Genomic DNA, 19,909 nt, shown 5'->3' with positions numbered 1-19,909 from the left:
GTCGTTTTGACATTGATGACTAACAAAAAGTGTGTTCCTGTATGAATTGTTGTAATTGAAATTCTTTTCATTAGACTCTTTTAATACGAAAACACGTGAATAATGGAGCATAGAAACTATAAAAATAACAAGTTATTAAAGAACAAATCCCAGTAGAAAATAAAAAGCACAGCCGTTGGAGGTTAAGGTCAGTGATAAAGTAAAATGTTGACCCCCCCCCCCCCCCCCGATTTTCTAATGGAAATTGAAGCAGAAGTATGAGCCTTGGCGATTACAAAATTTACTCTAGATTAAATTCCATAAATTATTAATTTATGCAAATGGAAAAAAAAAGTCCCCATAAGCAGAATGAAGTTAGGTAAAATGTTTGTAATAGCTATAATAATTGATAGTTCTCATCCGATTCATATGTGTTTAGCACAAAAAATCGAGTCAATAACATTTATACCATAAATACATGTAGATCATGAACTTTTGATTGTTAAAATAAAATCCGTCAAGTAGGTATTGATATTTACCGTTTGATTCCATGTGCTAGTTTCTGTGTCATGCTGTATGGTTTTTAGCTCACCTGAGCTGAAAGCTCAAGTGAGCTATTCTGATCACATTTTGACTGTCGTCCGTCTGTCTGTCCGTCTGTCCATCTGTCTGTAAACTTTTAACATTTTCAACATCTTCTCAAGAACCACAGGGCCAATTTCAACCAAACTTGGCACAAAGCATCCTTAGCCTAAGGGGATTTAAAGTTGTGAAAATTAAGGACCACCCCCTTTTGCAAAGGGAGATAATTAGGAATTTATGAAAATTTCCGAGAAATTTTCAAAAATCTGCTTCTCATGAACCATAAGACCAGGAAAGCTGAAACTTGTGTGGAAGCATACTCAGGTAGTGTAGATTCTAATTTGTGAAAATCATGACCTCCGGGGATAGGGTGGGGCCACAATTGGGGGTCGAAGTTTTACATAGGAATATACAGAGTAAATCTTTAAAAATCTTCTTCTCATGAACCATAAGACCAGGAAAGCTGAAACTTGTGTGGAAGCATCCTCAGGTAGTGTAGATTCTAATTTGTGAAAATCATGACCCCCGGGGATAGGGTGGGGCCACAATGGGGGGTCGAAATTTAACATAGGAATATATAGAGTAAATCTTTAAAAATCTTCTTTTCAGAAACTAATCAGCCAGATGATTCTTTGGCCCCAGGACAATTCTTTGGCCTCACAAGAAGGTTCAGAGTTTGATGTACGTTTATATCCCATATATAAACAATTGTTAAGGATCTTTTTGAGAACTGCAATACTCAACACATGATATGACTATAAAATCACCCTCTTAGAAAAGGGACTAATGATTATAAACATAAGAATATCCAGGGGAAAAATGGATTTTATTTATACAGGATCTACATGTATTATTGTACATTGTCCAGATAGTTTGTATTATGACTCCATTAAGCTGATTTTATCATACCTATTGTTCCTCAGGTGAGCGATGTGCCCCATGGGCCTCTTTTTGTAATTTGTATTCAAATTAAAGGGCATGCATGGTCACGATTTTCACAATTTCTATTTTTCTGTTTTAATTATTTAGAATGCTTTAGGAATGCATTTACTATGACCTAATGGAATTTGAAAGGCAGTAGTAAAGTAACAAGATATAAGGATCACAATTCATGTAAACAAGGCTCGCGCCCTATTTGTTTACATAAGTTCAATATACCAGTAAACGTTCTTTATCAAACTGATTTGTCCTTCTTATTCATTTAAGGCATATATACACAGATCCTAACGTTTACCACATTCATTTAAGGTCTGAGAGCTGGATTTTTCACTTCAACGTTCAAAATGTAAACAAAAACTTTATATAACAAAGAATTGTAATCTCTTTAACACTGACTTTTAAACATGTCTCTCAGAAGCATTGTAAACATCAAAATTTAAAAAACAAACTTGACCAAAATCGTTACCATGTCCTTTTAATGTCCTTGGAATCATCGACCTCGCTATTTTGAAAGTTATTAATTAACATTGACGTAACATAAATTGATTTCATGTGTACACTTTCTTACTAACGATTGACTTATATTCCTTTAATACAGTCATATGATTGGTGAAGATAGCATCCAAATGCAAAATTAAGGAGCATGATGCGCTTCTCTGAAACATGTATGTACAAGTATCACAAACCTCAACTCCAAAAATACCCCAACAACTGGATTTGATTTCACAATCAAAAGAGTAACATAACCACCCCGCGCCCCCCCCCCCCCCTCGTTACAAACCACGAATAATGTATTTGATCCTCTCTCATCTGTGCGGACTCTAAGTTGATTGACTTAAAACAGAATAAACATCCCTCTTGTAAAACACGACTTTATTTACAAAAAGAGTATACAATTTTTAATATAAAATACAATTATACAATAATAAAGTAATAAGCATAATTATAAATTTTACGACGACGTCTCATGTTTCTGAGCCCCTCATGTTTTTAAACCATTAAAATTTTTTTAACCATTTAAAAAAAACATACATCTTATTTTATTTGAAAAACAATAAAATAATAATTAACATACATATACTTTACTAGGTACTAGTATGTATTTTTTCTAATATGTTAAAGTACATTGAAATAGAAACATTGCGTCCATGAATTAAAAAAAGAAACACATGCACAGTTCTAAAGTTCCTATACAAGCGCTTTCTTGATTTAAACATCCGTCTTCAGGTGAACATACATACTATATATACACAAGTAAAGGAGGGAGGATTTTCGTGCATCGTTCTACCTTTTTTTAGGATTCATGAGAGATGATATTCGCTAGCCATGCCATGATGGATGACGACCTGCTGCTATTCGAAAAAGAACGGAAAAAATGGAAGCGGATAGACGGATGTCAATATTACAGCAGAAAATAGTTATATCTTGGACAGCAGATGTTTTTCTTGAACAAATTTCCAGCAAAAAACTGTGGCTATTTGCTGTTCGTAGGGACCTTGGTTGGGTAAGAGGTGACAACATGTCTTTACAGGAGAGGGTCTGGTTCCAGTTTTTCGGCGCTAGGATTCTGATTGCTACTACTCCTTCTCATGTTGAACAAAATGGAAACTTTATCTGATCCCCTCGACAAACTTGCAGAAAGTCTTCTCCAAGTGGTAAATCTTTTGTTCATAGCGCTTAAAACCTACAAAATCAATGTCTATCATAAGTAAGATGGTGTAGGCGTGTATGTTTCCAGACTAAGGACTACGGAAATCATTTCATAAATTTTAAGGTTCCGTTTTCCTGAGCAAGGTAGGAAAAAATCTGACATTTATTTGTGGATATCATAGAATTCTTCTTATGAAATGAGTGTTTATATTTTGTGATAGTCATCATCAATGGCAATGGCAATTATTAAAATGAACCCATTGTGACGTGTGACAGGGCTGGGTGGTTGTCGCCATTTTTAGACTATATTTATCTCCCATTGAAGAATAATTCCGTATTAAGATAAGTAAAACAATAGAATTTTAAACCTAAAATGTATGCAATATTTCCTCACTTATTAATATTTTATAGCTAAAATAGTAATACATGTACATAGAGATTTCTCATTGGTAATATGTTTGTACAATTTGCGATGATATTTTTAGTATATGCAAGCATGAAGTCTGTTAAGAATTATTCATAAGATTTCTAATCCTTAAGATAATTTTGTAAAACGGAAGTTATCTACATATGATTGTTATAAGTCAGATCTTGGGACCATCTTAAGATAAAGTTCTATGATTAATTTTACGAAAGTTTTTATAAACCAAGTTCAGTTTAAGATTTTATAAGGCAAGCAGACTCTATTGATTTTGGTTAACCATGTTCTATAGAATCAATAGAGTCTGCTTGACTTATAACATCTTAAATGGAACTTGGTTTAAAAAAAACCATTTAAATTCTTATTTTGGGCGATATACTACAATCTGGTCAATAAAATCATGCATTAGCCAAATAAGAAGATGTAAATTAATATACTTAATATTTACCAAAAGGTTGTGAAAAGGTTTTATTGACGTCATATGTTGTGTTCAATCATTTAAAGGAAATATTTGAGATTAATTAAACGCAATATTTTGCATTCAAATGAACGATGAGATATTCAAATGTTGCAGTTAAAAACAACAATTTTTTTTTTCATTTTAAATAGCCTCAATAAGTTTTCGTATTAAGATACACATTGCAATATCTATTATAAGAGAAAAATACACTTATATATTGTGAAAAGTTGAATGAGTTAAAAGGATTCTATATTTGTAATGCGTTGATAGCAATGTACAATTTACCTCTCTGTTCAGGAAACAGAACAAAACAGCAACAACAGCTCCCTAAAACAGATAGCAAAGAAAAACTGTTGTTTTCATAAATAATAAAACAGATACAAAACAGGATGTGTTGTTAAAGGAAACATTTTGTTCATTAAATTCGTTTTAAAAAACTATTTTATAAACAGCACAACTGTTATTAAAAACAAATAAATCTTTGTGACATGCATTTACCAAATTTTGTTTACGTATGTAAATACTAAACAAGATACATATACCAGTGTTAATCATATTATTTTAAAAGATATCTTCTATTTTAAAAGACAGACCTGGTAAGACGATATGACTGCAGCAAAGTATCTAAAATAGACCGAGTCAATCTTCACTGCCTTTGTGAGGTTTTGCAACCCCAGGAGAGGTATCAGTATTAGTATGGCGCGGACAATTTTTCTAACAAATAAAAAAAACACCGGGAAAGCAAGTAAACGGAACGTCCAAACAAACAATAAAACCAGTTTAGATATACAAATGCACTTGATTATGCAAAAGTATTTGAATAATTTGAAAACTGTGATAAATGTTTAATCCAATTCTTACCTGTATAGCAATAAGTTTCTATTGTCCTCTCTTTGTACTTGAGATCGCAGTATTCTTATGATGTTGATTAGAAATATTATGTTTAACTGCAATGTGTAAACAACATTGATACTCAACAAAGTCTGATAACAAATAAAAAAAATATACATAAATTTCAAACAAGAGGCCCAGGGGCCACATTGCTCACCTGAGAAACAATAGCCATGATTGATCAGAAAAAATTTCAACTATCTTTAAAGTGTAACAATTAAAATATCTTCAAAACTTAGTAGAGAATATAGTGTTGAAATGATTTTTTTTTAAATTGAGAACCCCTCCCCCTTCCATTTTGGCCAAACCCTTTCCCCATTGACTATGATGTGTCTGAAAAAAAACCTAGAATCTATATCATATGAGGATACTTCTACACAAATTTAAACTTCCCTGGCTAAGTGGATTTTGAGAAAAAGATTATTTAAAAAAATTCTCCTATCCCGAGAGGTTGTAAAAATTTGCAATCACCATTCCCGCCCCCTCTAGTTGTCCCACCATCCTTGGGATCACAATGTGAACAAACTTAAATCTACACTACTACTAAGATATAGAATATTTTTAAAGATTTTTCTCCATATAATCCTATGTAAAAATTTGACCCCCATTGTAGCCCACCCTACCCACAGGGATCATGATTTAAATAAATTTGAATCTACACTACCTGAGGATGGTTTCATACAAGTAACAGCTTCCTGGGCAATTGTTTTTTTAAGCTGATATTTAAGGAGTATTTTCTCTTTAAAAGTCTATGAAAAAATTTGAGCCACCCTCTGATTGTACTCCAACTCTATCCCCGGGGATCACGATTTTGACAAACTTGAATTTACACTAACTGAATGAAGATGATTTTACACATGTTTTAGCTTTTCTGGCCAAAAGGTATTTGAGAAGAAGATTTGTGAAAACAATTTTTCAAAAATTCGAATTAATCTTCCCTCTTAATGGAACCTGGCCTTTCATTTCAGCAAACCTGAAAACACTTCAACCAAAAGATGATTTACGCCAAATTTGGTTGAAATTGGCTCAGTGGTTCTGGAGAGGAAGATGAAAATGTGAAAAGTTTATGACGCCAACAACAACATTGACGACGACAGACAATGGACAAATTTTGACCAGAAAATCTCACTTGCGTCTTCAGCTCAGGTGAGCTAAAACACAATTGTTTTAATATCAAATATATCAATAAACAATAATATATATTAGTTCTCTCCTGTTTACCATCTCATCACTACAAACGAGGCAACAGTGAAGTTTGAGTTTGAAGAAAGAGCAGCAGATTGTGTTGCTTCATACCTTCGACGTCAATTTTAAAATAGAGGAGATCGACGCGTATTTATGGACGGAGATCAAAGAATTTCACAATATACTCTATAACAAGGCAAACTACCCCCTTTTTTTCATAATTGTATCTTATTTTTCATTCAAAAATATATGTATGCTCTTTGGTTTCAGTAAATCCAAAGGTAGTTTTCTGTAACAAATAGGAATAATATGCTCTGAATTTCGCCAGTTCCTCTTTGTATAAGGGCATTACCAATTTCCATGTCCTTAGATATTCTTTTAATGAAAAAAGGCAAGTTTAATATCATCTATGAAATTAATTTAAAAGAGCTTTTTACATTCTTTTTGTCTCGATATCAATGCAACTGCTCAGACAACATCTACATTTGATGGCGCATTAGTCAAGTATACAAAACATAGGACGGGTTACCCCTACAAAGTTTGTAAACAAAATAACATTTTAGGGAAAGCATATTGATTTTACCGTATATTGATAAAGTAAAAACGTGGACGTACCAACTGAGAAAGGATGATAGGGACATATATTATCCATAGATAGTCCATATTTTTCGGCAAATACCTAGAAACAAAAAATAGGTTGGAACCTTTTCTGTCAAAATCTAACACAAATAACAGTTCTTCTTTTCGAAGCCATTTTTCTACCAATATCTGTTACGTATAGATGAATAAACAACCCCTTTTAAACATGTTTCTGTTTGCCAAGATTTAAATAACAGTTAAAGATAAAATAAATCCTTGACTATGAAAAATTATATGAGCGATATTTTGTTTAAATTTAAAATTACTTGAAATTTGATCCTTCTTCTTCCATCAACACTGCATATGTTCCCGTTGAAATGGCAGGACAAACTGAAATACAAGGTAATAGAATTTTAAAAATTGAAAAAAAGTGTTTAATATTATAAAAGCCGTAAAAGCTAATTTTAAATAAATCTTCTCTACCTGTACATTTAGCAACTAATAAGGTATTTGTATTAAAGGTACTATAAGAAAAACATTTTCATTAAGATTAAGAGAGAACTTCACTTTTAAATTTTTTTTAATTTTGTGCTACAAAGACGACAACCAAAAGAGTATGCGCTTCATGGCCCAGACAAAACAAAAAAGTGTTTATCAGATTTTAAAATGACTTTTCATTTTAGTAAGCTAATGTAAAATATTATAGGTAAAGGTGATGTTTTCGAATTGGGGTATGAGGACCCTAATCCTTGCCATAGCTGAGGTTAACTCCTTGAAAGTATTATGCATAATTATGCATTAACGAGCATAAACTTTCTCTTTGTTTATTTACCGTGATTGGTCTGGGTATTAGTACGATGCAATTACAAAGAAAGGCCTTCTTTTAAACACGTGACTTATTACTATTTTGCTGACAATGACTCAGACTCAACTTTTCTGCAACAGTGAGCGTTCAAATGATATACTCTCAAACCAATCAGTTTCTTTCGTTTCTCTTTTTTTTTTTACGGAGTAGGGACATTGCTATGGAGTTGAATACACATACTTACCCCACCCGACGATGCAACAAACAATCACCAGAGTTTTCTTATTAGAAAAAGCGTTCGCCAAACAGAAGTGCAAGAATGTTCCCTCGGCCAGCATCCACCCGTAACAGCATGTCAGGGTGTACAATCCAAGGAAAGCCAAAGCATTCTGGGAAAAGAGTTTGATTTAAGTACAAAAATGTCCAAATGACATGTGGATAGGAAAACTATTCTATGCATATTTGTGTATCAGATGTGAGTCGATGCAAAAACAGTCACATATTTACCAATAAGCATGTATAATCCGTCGGAATTTTGAAAACTGCAATCCATACAAATCCATTCAAAATGTATGCTAAGAACAAATTGGAATGAATAAAGACACGTTTGCACCAGAGTTGTCTGAAAATATATCAGGTTGTTTTATGTTATGAACAAGAGAATCCACGGACACAAACATATCTGTCTAAGCTACATGTTCAGTTGACAAAATGTAAATGGATGAGAACTCTCTATCATTAACGATACTTTAGAAAGTTGCTACACTGTACAAAAGAAACAATAAAAAAATCACTTTAGAAATCGTATCTAATGATGTCATCAATAGCATGCTACAACCTTCTCAAGAATATATAAACGTTTCAATTTACAATTCTCAAATGATCTTGATATTTTTCAATATACTGAAGTAATATGTTGTGGATATAGAGTCGATGGCAAGGACTTTACATATATGCATGTAGCTATTGATCTAGTTACAGTAGCTTTATGTTTTTCATCGAGTCGAAAAAAGTGGATCGTTTTCAGTCATCATGAATCACACAATAGCTTTAACAGTTAGATAAAGTTCAATCAGTGGTTGTAGAAAAAAAGATTTTCAAATGACAGTAACCAAAACGACGGCCAACCCCACGTGATAGCATAAAATCACGTTGCCTATTGGGCCAGGTGAGAAAGTTATGTTTGACATATCAGTCTTTTCTAGTCATGATAAATTTACTAGTATACAAACCTGAATATTCCAAAGATAATCAATGCAATTACGAGAAGCAATATTGACAATGCGTATCCACTGATGTAGATATATATTATTATCGGTACGTGCGTGCTCTAAAATTGAAATATAAAACACGTCATCATTGTTGTGTTAATATAGGTATCAAAGAAACCTGAAATACTCCAATCGATTTCTCCAATTAATACAATTTTTTAAAAATGTTTTATTTATTATTGTGTTTAAATTTATCCTAGTTATGTTAAATTACCCAATATTATATTACTTTATCTAAACTATTAATTAGAGCTAAACTAATTATTAATTATCATATATATTGTTTGTCCTTTCAAAGTTATAAAACAATATTTTCCGTATTTCAACCTCAAATCAAATAAATTGATAGTTGATGTAAAGTATGCATAAAAAAATCCAATTCTGTTTAAAGGTTTCGCATACCACACTTGGATATCCTTTTATGGAATCAGGAGAAAGACAGGTGGTATAATTCGGTTTGTGCCACTGACCGTTCGTTTCACATTTTCTGTTGGAATAACCTGTAAACAATAAAATAGTTCATGCTTAAGTTCATTTGGACCGTTTCTAGAGCTTTTGTTATCATGGCTTTAAAAAACCGTGTACTTCTTGGACTGATTGGACACCGTGTGTATTTTCTAAATTAGCACGAAATCTTCATGTCTCATTAAGTAATGCTCTGTAAGGTGAATTTCCTTACCTTCCGGATCATCAAAAAATATAGAAAATTGATGGTTCTCTGGACACGCCCCACGGGCAGTTGTTCCCGCTAGAGTGTAGTTCCAACACTGCACGTCAAAGGTGGCATTGCAATATAATTCACCTAGTAAGTATGTAGAGCACTCCATTGTGAGTGTATATTATGAAATTTATGTATTCATTTTGTCAGTACTGTGTTACATGTATTTAGGTTGGATTGTTTGTCACTATCTAAATAGGAACATTTATTTTCATAGGAACTCGCAGTCAAACTTTCTCATTCTGTATTCTTACAGGACACGCATACGATCACACATTCTCAAATAAGTTTAATTCAAGATTCTCTTTGTCTCTTAGTTATTACTGATTTGCTTAAAAATTCAAGCTTGATGAACCAATCAAATCGTGAAATTATTTAAAATATTAATGATCCAATTACGTTTCGTTTTCTGTTCACGTTTATAGTTTGTTAAATCTGTTGGAATAAAAATTTATGAATAAAATATAAGCTGTATGCTAATTGGATTCATTTCCCATACGTACACGTAAAACAAGAAACATTCATATAATATTACCAGCTGTCGAACTAATCATGTTGCCTGTTTATATTTGGAGTGATCTGATATAACAAATATATGAGGATATGAAGGGGGTGCTACTTTTTAACAATAAAGACAATATTTACATGAAACCTTATTTGGTACTTGATCACCGTGCAGCTACCATTACAAACCGATCTAAATAAATTATAATTATTCATCGTAACATTTTAAACTATGACTACACAATTAAGGTCGTTCGAAATGAAAATTTCTGTGTAATAATGAACATCTACTTAACTCGAATAACATTTCATTAATATTCTTCGAATATGCAGAAAGCCACGACCAGTTTCAAATATGCGCTTAATAATCGTTCGCATACTCTATTCAATTTTCATCAGATTCATACATAATCATTGTCCACAAAGGGATATTCATTACACGCCAACAAAATCTGATTTGATTTAGTAAATACATGGCAATGTCTTAATATGTTCACTCAGCAAAAAGAACACATTTTATGTAAATTGTTTGATATAAACTACGGGGGAAAAACACAAACACAACCCCGACACCTGATTTCAGTTGATTGATTTATGATAAATTGTTCAAACATATTTTGTTTCACAAATGAATTGTGAAACCGAACCCAATGCGAGTGAAATTCATTATTTATAGCAATTAGAGTGTCTAGAAATTGATGTTATTAGAAAATAATGACATCAATTTATTGCACTGAACCATTTGGGAGAACTATGATTACCTTGAAGTTAAAAAAAAAGAAAAAAAAAGGGAATGGTAATTTTTTTGCATAAGGTGCCTGAAGTTGTTAATTTATATTGATCTAAAAAAATATCCACAAAAAAGCAATATTTCAATATGATGTTTCGGTTTCTGTTAATGTCATTTTTACTTTTTCGAATCTTGAAAACTATTAAAAATGGTTACCATAGTAAAACTCGTGAAATTTTTACTCTTGAAAATTGAATTGCTCTCTCTCTCTCTCTCTCTCTCTCTCTCTCTCTCTCTCTCTCTCTCTCTCTTACCGTCCGTAGGATAAGGGAGAAAGTTACATTCTTCCATAATCTGCCTCTGATTCCACGCTCTGGGTTCTGCTTGCTAAAAGTGTATTTTCTCTTATGGTTTATGGCAATTCGCTTTGGTACCTCTGGTCCTGATGATGTTATCGAACTAACGCTCTCTAATTAGACAAGAAGATTTATACTACTCTTGCTTGCTTTAAATATTGATAAATACTGCATCATCATATCACATTTTACTATTAAGATACATAATTCATGATCGTTACTTAAAAATGATTTCAGTTGTTCGTCGAGGAGTCTTTATTTTTTGTGATTCATCGTTCTGAATAAATGTTCCTTAGCACCAATATTTGAGAAATAAAAATATAAATAAATAAACCATTTAGAACACGACGTTTTGTTTATCGATAACAAAATTGATGGAAGGAATTTTGTGAATTAATTTAAGTATATTGACAATATTGTTAAACCTATTTTATTTTTATCGTGAAGTTTAAAAAAAAAATGGCAACCTTTTGAGATTTAACTTTTAAAATCGGGGGGTTTATTTCAATTTCAAAATATGGAAACCCTTGATAAGAGTTAGTTCTGTTTTTTATTTAAGTTAATCTTTGCATAAACATGTTATTTTGGTGGCATTGAACCCACAACATAAAAATCCCAGTTGTTTAAGGTAAGCTTAAGTATGGTGCTTTGACCACTGAGCCATTTCAGACACAACAAATTAGGTTTTCTGTTTTAATACTATGTGTGACTTTGGCCACGAATTTACTTAATTTTTTCAAAACATTCAATTTTTTGGATACAAAATGATATTTTAACGTATAGAGGGTCATCTCTCAACGTTTTTTGTTGATTAAAATCAGTTTGTTTTCCATAAGGTCTGAAGCTAATTTAGACTATGAGAAAAATATAGAAAGGTTCTAAAAAAGAATGACACTCTTTGGAGATTTTGATACGTATCGGCTTGCCTGAGTCAACATATTTTATATATTGAACATATTTAAAGGTTAAAAATCGATGATATGTTAGATATATTTTGTTTTGAATACTTTTTTTTAAATTATAAATTTAAATATACATTATTTAAACTGGCGAGGGAACCAGTTCAGGGGATTACCAAATAATTGCACGGGATGTTGTGAATCTAATGTGCAGGGCTTATATACAGCATTGCAGTTGGTGCAACGTAGTAATGAGGAAATATAGAAGCTGAAATGTAGAAAAATCAAATCGATTTTTTCCAAATTAGTTTGCACAAAGTAAATGTTTTTAGAACCAAGCTAGGTTAAGGCCCTGTCACCCCAAGTTGCGTTCCCACGGCGTTGCGTTCAGAACGTTGTAAAATTCATTAAATCGCCGTAGGATTGCAAGGAAAATTCAGAAAAAAATGTACAATTTTATTTGAAAATTTTACAAATGGAGATTTCACGGCGTCCAAACGCAACCAAGGCGTTCTTCCGAAGTTCCCACGGCGTGTAACTGTTTTTTCCCAGAGTCCTACTTGACGATTGACTGCGCTGTCCCTGAGTGTCCGCCGAGCGCTCGTGACGTGCTAGGAGTTTTTACCACGTGTCCACGGCGTGCTTTGCTCGCTGACTGCGTCCACAAGACGTTCTTGGTAGATTAATGTTAATTTGTTCAATTGTATGGGAAACATACATGAGTTTACAACTAGTAAATAAATGATAAAAAAAATTGTTTTGATGAATAATTGAAACGTAACTACTTTCTAAATAATTTGTGAAAGACTATGACTTGGACAAAACTCCTAGTAGTCAAGTCTTCAAAAAAATCCGTTATTAGTTGTTAGAAAACATAGAAAAGATGTGAAACAAATGACATGAATTTAATCTATGTCCTTTGATATGTCCTGGATTATTTGCAAATGATACTTTTTACATAGTCATCCACATCCAGTTTGATAATTACTATATTGTGTGCTATTGTACATGTATGACAGGCCATTGTTCGAAATGTCGTAGTCTTGATGACAACGCACTAGAGACGATGTGAGAGCGCGCTACAAACGCTAATAAACGCAGAAGAAACGTGAAGAGAGTGCAATGACCACAGCATTAGCTCTTTGGTGTCGCTGTGTAAACGCAACCAAATGAAAAACAACTTGTTAAAACGCTGTGGATGCGCATTGAGAGCACAATAGAGACGCAGTGAGATCCCAAATGACCCCGACAGGTCTCCGTGCAAGCGCAATTGCATGACTTATCACTGCGTCTACACTGCGATTAGCTGCGTTCCTTGAGCGCGCGAACGGAGCTGTCGTGGCGCTGTTGGAGATCTTACGGCGTTGTCACTGCGACCTCACTACGCTTCTACGGCGTGTTTATCAGAACGCAGAACTCAGAACGCATAACTCTGTGCATGTTCAAAATGCGCGCCGTCGCATGGCGTTCTAGGCGATCCCACCGCGACGAACGAAGATGGCGCTGCGTTGTTACGGCGCAGTAGGAGATTCTACTGTGCTTACCTTGGCGTTTTAAATTATTTAAGGACGCAGCTCCGGTGTGGCAGGGGTTTAAGGGCTTTTCAGTACTATCAGTACTCTTATTGTCTTTGAAATTCAAGTTAGATGATACAGTATCAAAGTCCCATTGTAAAATGGATACTTTCCTATTGAGTTTTAATTTCCTAATAACTTCTTATTGTCAAGGTCCTGTGATAGCGATTCAGAACTGCATACAATCACAAAAAATTAAGAGTTTTGCATATAAATTTTTTTATACATGTATCTAAATGAATTGAAATGAAAGCAATATAATGGTAGCCGATCAAATGCTTTGCAGTAATTTTCTTTTATTATCTTTAAAAGCACAAACAGATATACAGGGAAATGAAACAATGTGAATTGATTTGAATGTCAGCAAAGTTTACTATTTACCACGAAGTCTTAGTATCTTATTCTCTTCATTGGTCCATTCTTCTCATTGCCATCTTAAATGTAGGTTCTACGTAGCTTCATATTGACTTTTAAATTTATATGATCGAAATAACTTATTTATATTTCAGAACAACAAAGTTATAAACAAGGGACCCTCTCCATCAAAATAAAAGACTCTCAGAAAGGAGGTCACTTGCAGATAATTGTCTACAAACTTAAATTCAGGTCAATATTTATTAAGTACTCTGCATATTGTAGCATTTACATCAAAGTTTTGATGACGAAACTCCATCGAAAAATGACTGTTACGGTTAAGAGTCAGAAGTAGTTTCTGTTCTTTGCGTACTTTATTGTATTTCCTGTTTTTACCCTGTTCTGATTAATTAACCTGATAAGTTTCATCCTGACGACCATATGTATGTGAAATATTTAAACCCTTAAGAAGATAAGGGAATAAGATGGCGCAACTGCCCAATTGCTTTTAGTCTTAAAATACAATTTCAAAATTAACATTTTTTTCAATTAAATATATTTGATTTTTTATACTTCAAATTTACAAAAGGGTTATTTCTAACAATGATCAGTATGAAATATTTCAAAAAAGACAAGAAAAAATAATAAATCTCTAAGTTTTGGTGGTATCGAACCCACAACCTAAAAACCCAAGTTCTATAAAGTTACCTGTTTGTGGTGCTCAAACCACTGTGCCATTTCATTAACAACAAAGTGCGTTGTTTAAATGCTATATGAGACAATGGCTACGAATTTACGGACTTATATTATTTTTCTAAAACGTTCAATTGTTGGGCTACAAAATGACATTTTTAAAGTAAAGTGGGTCATCTCTCCACATTTTTGTTGATTAAAATCGGTTAAAATTCGATTGAACTGCATTTACACTTACAAAAATAAGGCGGACACAGGAGCCAGTAAGGTAGGTCTGAAATCACAGGAGCTCAGACCCACTCTATAACAAAAGGCTTTGAAGTTAAAAAAGAAATGACACTATTTGGAGGTTTTGACTCGCATACGCCTGTTTAAATTAACCTATTACAAGTATGCAAAATATTTAACGGTTACAAACCGATGTTACGTCAAATATATACTGTTTTTAATTATTTTTTTTAATTATCAGATTTAATGATATTTTAATATTGCAGTATCTGATCATTCCTCATAAGGGCATTTTTCACGCCTTCTTCACCCATCTTCAAATTTGTTTCATGACAAAAATATCGTTTTTCTAAGAGTTATAATTTTTTTATTTTTCATATTTCGGAAAATTATTTAAAAATGATTTCTATATAATAGTCTATTCAAATGGTCTGAATAATACATATCATTTGCTTTATCATTTGCAAATGATTTTCATCGCGTCTCTTTGCAGAAAAAAAACCTTTTGATATGTTTATCTTGAAATGGTGAGTTTGTTTTAATTGTTGTATTAAATCATTGAATTCTATCACAAAGACAGATCAAGTAATTGGATGAATGATTACTCTCAAAATATCTAAACTACTACCAGAACGTACACATAGACCGATAAGAACAATCACCAACCAAATGATCGTTTCTACTAGATCAATAAAGACTTTTAAGTCGCATGATCATTTTTAAAATTTGAGAATTCCAATGTCAGTAGCAAGCTACTCTACGCACGTTATATCAAATAAATTGAACCACAGGATACAGGTATATGTCTGAATTGTCACCTTGGGTTTAACAAGATCTGATTAAATGAAAAATCTAAAAAACACTTACTTGTATCAAGGAGAGCTCTTCTCTTGGCCTCAGTTCTCTGCAAAGCGATCCTATCAGGCCGTCAATATGACAACGATTGAGTGTTGAAAAAAGCGCATGTGATGTTGTTTTATTGAGTATCCCGATGACGTTCGAGAGTACTTGGAATTTTGTGGTGTTGGGTGTATTGTTTTTTAAATCTGTAACAGTTTTGTAATGTAATCAGCAAGTTTGAGTAGCAATCTGCTAAGGGAGCAAACACGTCAGTCATTCTCTATGTATTCATCACTAATAGCAAACTTGTTCACTAATACGTTGTATAGCTTATATATATATATATATATATATATATATATATATATATATATATATATATATATATATATATATATATATATATATATATATATTATATATATAATCAAAAAAGAAGAAGAAAGTGAACAGTTCCAAAGTTTCTATTCATAAACTTTGGAACTGTTCATTTTCTTTTTCTTTTTTAACTTTGGAACTGTTCATTTTCTTTTTCTTTTTTGATTATTTATACTGTGTGATATCACCTTTCACTCATTTTGGATTATATATATATATATATATATATATATATATATATATATATATATATATATATATATATATATCCGAGGGTTGTTAGAAAAGTTCGCGGACAATTTCGATTGTAAACTGACTACTCGCACATGATACCTGCGAAACTTTTCATATTAATCTTGACGTATTTTCTTATTAGATTTGCTTATTTTGAATGTACTTTAAAAATATAAATGTACAGATTAATTATTTTGATAAGATATGCTTCACGATGCATGTCAGTTTTCCACTGTTTTATATTTTGTACGCATTTTTCCTTTTTGAGAAAATGTACAGTTTAAGCGCATATAATATAAACGATATTTCATATGATTTCACAATGAGTTATGAAGGTCATTTTGTGAACAGTTTCAATTAAATTGAAGAATTTCTGACCGTTTATTATCAAATATGGACGACCAACGGTAGAAAAATGAACGTAATTGGACACCTTGGAGCAACAGGTCGTCATTAAATTTTGTGAGCACGCAGAAAAATTTCCGATGGAGACCAAAAGGTTCTTAGATGCTATTTTTATAGCACAAAGGTTTACAGTTGAAACCACAATTGGAATTAAAGGTTTGAAATTGGAAATACTGATGGGTTCTTTCAGCACCCCAACCCCCATACATCCCGGTTCTTGCACCTGTGGATTTCGCTTTGTTTACTTATCTGAAGTCGAGACTGTGTGGACAAATTTTCGGACGTAAATGATCTACGATATGACACAAAAGACATTATACAAAAATTTGACAAATGATGTTGTGAACATACGTTTTATAAATGGGTTAATGGCATGAAAAGTGTGTGTGAACTAAAAGGTTTTTACTTTGAAAAATAGTGACAGGTTTAAATTGCCTTACAGCAGTTTGGCGTTACCTGGCGTCGTGGAAATATACAATGGTGCTACGTAAATAAAATTAATGCAAAATAAATATCGCTGTATCTTATATAAACAACTTCAAAATATTATGATTTTTGCATACTTATTTTCAGTTGGTAGTCAATTAATAAAACATAAGTCATCCTACAAAGTACCAGTAAATTTGCCGTAAATCACTTTCTCTCCTTTTCTAACAACCCACCCACCCACCCACACACACACACACACACACACACACACACACACACACACATATATATATATATATATATATATATATATATATATATATATATATATATATATATATATATATAATCCAAAATGAGTAAAGTTAATCCACACAAGTATTAAATAATAAAAAATAACAGAAAGCCGATTCAAAACTCTTTTGAATCGGCTTTCTGTTATTTTTTATTATATATATTTGTTTTCCCTCAGACTGAAATGTCACATTTCCATTGGATTAAACATGGCACGTGATTGCCTCATATATCTCTATGTAGGTTCTTTGAGGATTAATATTAGGCAATATGGCCGTCATTGGCCGCCGCCTCACCTACTCATCTCGATATTTCATATCATTTAACACAGACATTGTGTTCAGTAAGTCCTTAAAGTATTTAGAGTAGTTGCCCTTTGGAATTATTTTTAAATTAGAGTAGTTGCCCTTTGAATATTGACGTCACATTGTTGTGTCTGGAGCAGAACAAAATGGCAGCGTCGAAATTTGCTCAAATCTCTGCAGAGGTTTAAAATTGAATAGCAACAAAACATTGTAAGTAATATGAGTGAAACGAAGATTTTTAAAGCGTATTTGAACGGTAGTATTGATAATTTTGAAGAGTTTAAATGAGTTTAATTGGACGAGATGTAAGGCATCTTGTACATGGCTTTGCGTAGATCACTGCTATTTGTGAATGAATATGTCGCTTGATAGTCCTCGGGAAAACAAAACACTTATAAGGTTAGTTACTGACTCACTACGGAAATATATTGGGTTGATCAATCTCATAGACGGCTCGGCTTCACCTCGCCATCTATGAGATTGATCAACCCAATATATTTCCGTAGTGAGTCAGTAACTAACCTAATAAGTAATAATATATATATATATATATATATATATATATATATATATATATATATATATATATATATATATATATATATATATATATATATATATAATGATTATCTCTATCTTATTTTCCAAAATTCAAATAAATCTCACTTATTATTACTGTTTTACTAAAGAATTCTATCATGTTGAGCTTAAGCTACATTACAGCAGTGTTATCAAGAATCTAGAGTAGTAGTAACAAACCCCTAATCAACCAATCAGTAAATAAATTTAACAATTCGTTCACAGTCCCATCATTAAACTCATCAACATCTCATAATGATGAAGATAACGTAATGTTGCTATAGAATATCAGAGTACACGGTAACGATGCATAATTGATAACAGTGTAGATGGGGGAGCATAATGGAGTTTATATCGACATTAGGACATTTTGCTGAATCAGCAGGTATTACACCTTGTTTAAGTAATGATAAACATAGTACTAGAGAAATATGAGACACAAGCAATGGACCAGATAAAAATTCAATACAAAAAATGTTCAAGCATTAAACCATCACTGAATTCACTGGTACCGGTATTAGCTTTGGAAACAATGTTTCATAGACATTTTCAGAAAAAAGAACGCAACCGTGATAAGCATTTTATTCAAACACGTAGGTATGGGAAATTCATGAACATTCAAAAATTAATTAAAAATTCAGTACGATAGGATTATTTCTTCAATAAAAATTAGATGTATTGTAAAAATTGCTCTAGATTATAATAATTGTTAGGGAAACTGATTTCTTGGACACTGTCTCATTTCTCAATAAACTTAAACTGAAATGCAGCAAATTTCTCTCTACAATTTTAAGTTTTAATTCGTCTAATATAAATTTGTTAATATGCACACAAAATTATTAATAATTTAATAATGATCAATAAAAAAGCACGTTGATTTCGGTCACATGAGCATACCTTGTTTCATCAAAGGAACTTTAAAGTGAATATTTTCTAACGAAATTGATGACTCATTGTTTATAAGGACATTTGTATTTCAATAAACGTTTTGATTTTTGTGGTCTCATGGGTTTTCTCAAAAAACAAGATAGAAACAAAGAAAGTTTATTTATGTTTTTGACCTCTTAAATTGAATCAACAATAGCGATAAATCTTTTGCAGTATTCCCAGGAGGTAACAATGGAGGTTGCTGCTCGCGTGTGAACATTCCAAAAAGTCAATAAAAAATCTTTTTCAAAAAGTTTGGTTTTATTAAGGTCTTCCGTTTCCAACGGAAGACCTTATAGTTACCGTAATGTTTCTTATTAAGGTCTTCCGTTTCCAACGGAAGACCTTATAGTGATTGTAGTGTTTCTTATTATTAAGGTCTTCCGTTTCCAACGGAAGACCTTATCGTGATTGTATTGTTTTTGTTTCTTTCTTATAATTTTCTCCTTTTTTTGTCGGCAGAATTTCTCAGAGATGTCATGATAGATTTCACTGAAATTTTCAGGGATGATTGAGAATGATAATATCTCGAGGCGTTTTTTTTTTCTTCATTTTTTCAAAAATCAGTTCCGGTCGTCCGTTTCCTGTCCCGGATCAAAAAACCTTGTTCCTTCGAGATCTTTTATAGCTTTAGTCACTTCGATAAATAATAATGTACAAAAGGCAAGTAAACAAGAAATAATATATTTAATTTTGATTG

At 32.3% G+C, this 19,909-nt stretch overlaps 1 protein-coding gene across 1 annotated transcript; it reads right to left on the bottom strand.

Annotated features, from left to right (window-relative positions):
• Positions 1–2,372: 2,372 nt before the first annotated feature.
• Positions 2,373–15,760, bottom strand: LOC128165345 (calcitonin gene-related peptide type 1 receptor-like). The gene is made up of 13 exons (XM_052829758.1): positions 15,686–15,760; positions 11,029–11,183; positions 9,442–9,564; positions 9,165–9,262; positions 8,724–8,821; positions 7,999–8,113; positions 7,736–7,880; positions 7,013–7,076; positions 6,723–6,786; positions 4,893–4,978; positions 4,625–4,745; positions 4,317–4,358; positions 2,373–3,184 (listed from the first exon to the last, which is right to left on the bottom strand). The coding sequence occupies exons 2-13, from the start codon at positions 11,063–11,065 to the stop codon at positions 3,026–3,028; spliced, it is 1,152 nt and encodes a 383-aa protein (XP_052685718.1). The 5' UTR covers positions 11,066–11,183; positions 15,686–15,760; the 3' UTR covers positions 2,373–3,025.
• Positions 15,761–19,909: the final 4,149 nt, after the last annotated feature.

Source organism: Crassostrea angulata, chromosome 10, assembly GCF_025612915.1.
Source record: "Crassostrea angulata isolate pt1a10 chromosome 10, ASM2561291v2, whole genome shotgun sequence".
NCBI lineage: Eukaryota > Metazoa > Mollusca > Bivalvia > Ostreida > Ostreidae > Magallana > Magallana angulata.
Note: the sequence above shows the minus strand (reverse complement) of the source record. Positions and strands in the feature narration are given on the sequence as shown.

Coding starts and splice junctions, on each gene's coding strand:
- LOC128165345 (XM_052829758.1), bottom strand. CDS start 11,065: ATGGAAGAATGTAACTTTCTCCCTTATCCTACGGACG. Junction 6,787..7,012: donor GAAGAAGGATCAAATTTCAA/GTAATTTTAAAT, acceptor TTTTGTTTCTAG/GTATTTGCCGAAAAATATGG. Junction 4,979..6,722: donor CTATCATCCTTTCTCAGTTG/GTACGTCCACGT, acceptor TACACATTGCAG/TTAAACATAATATTTCTAAT.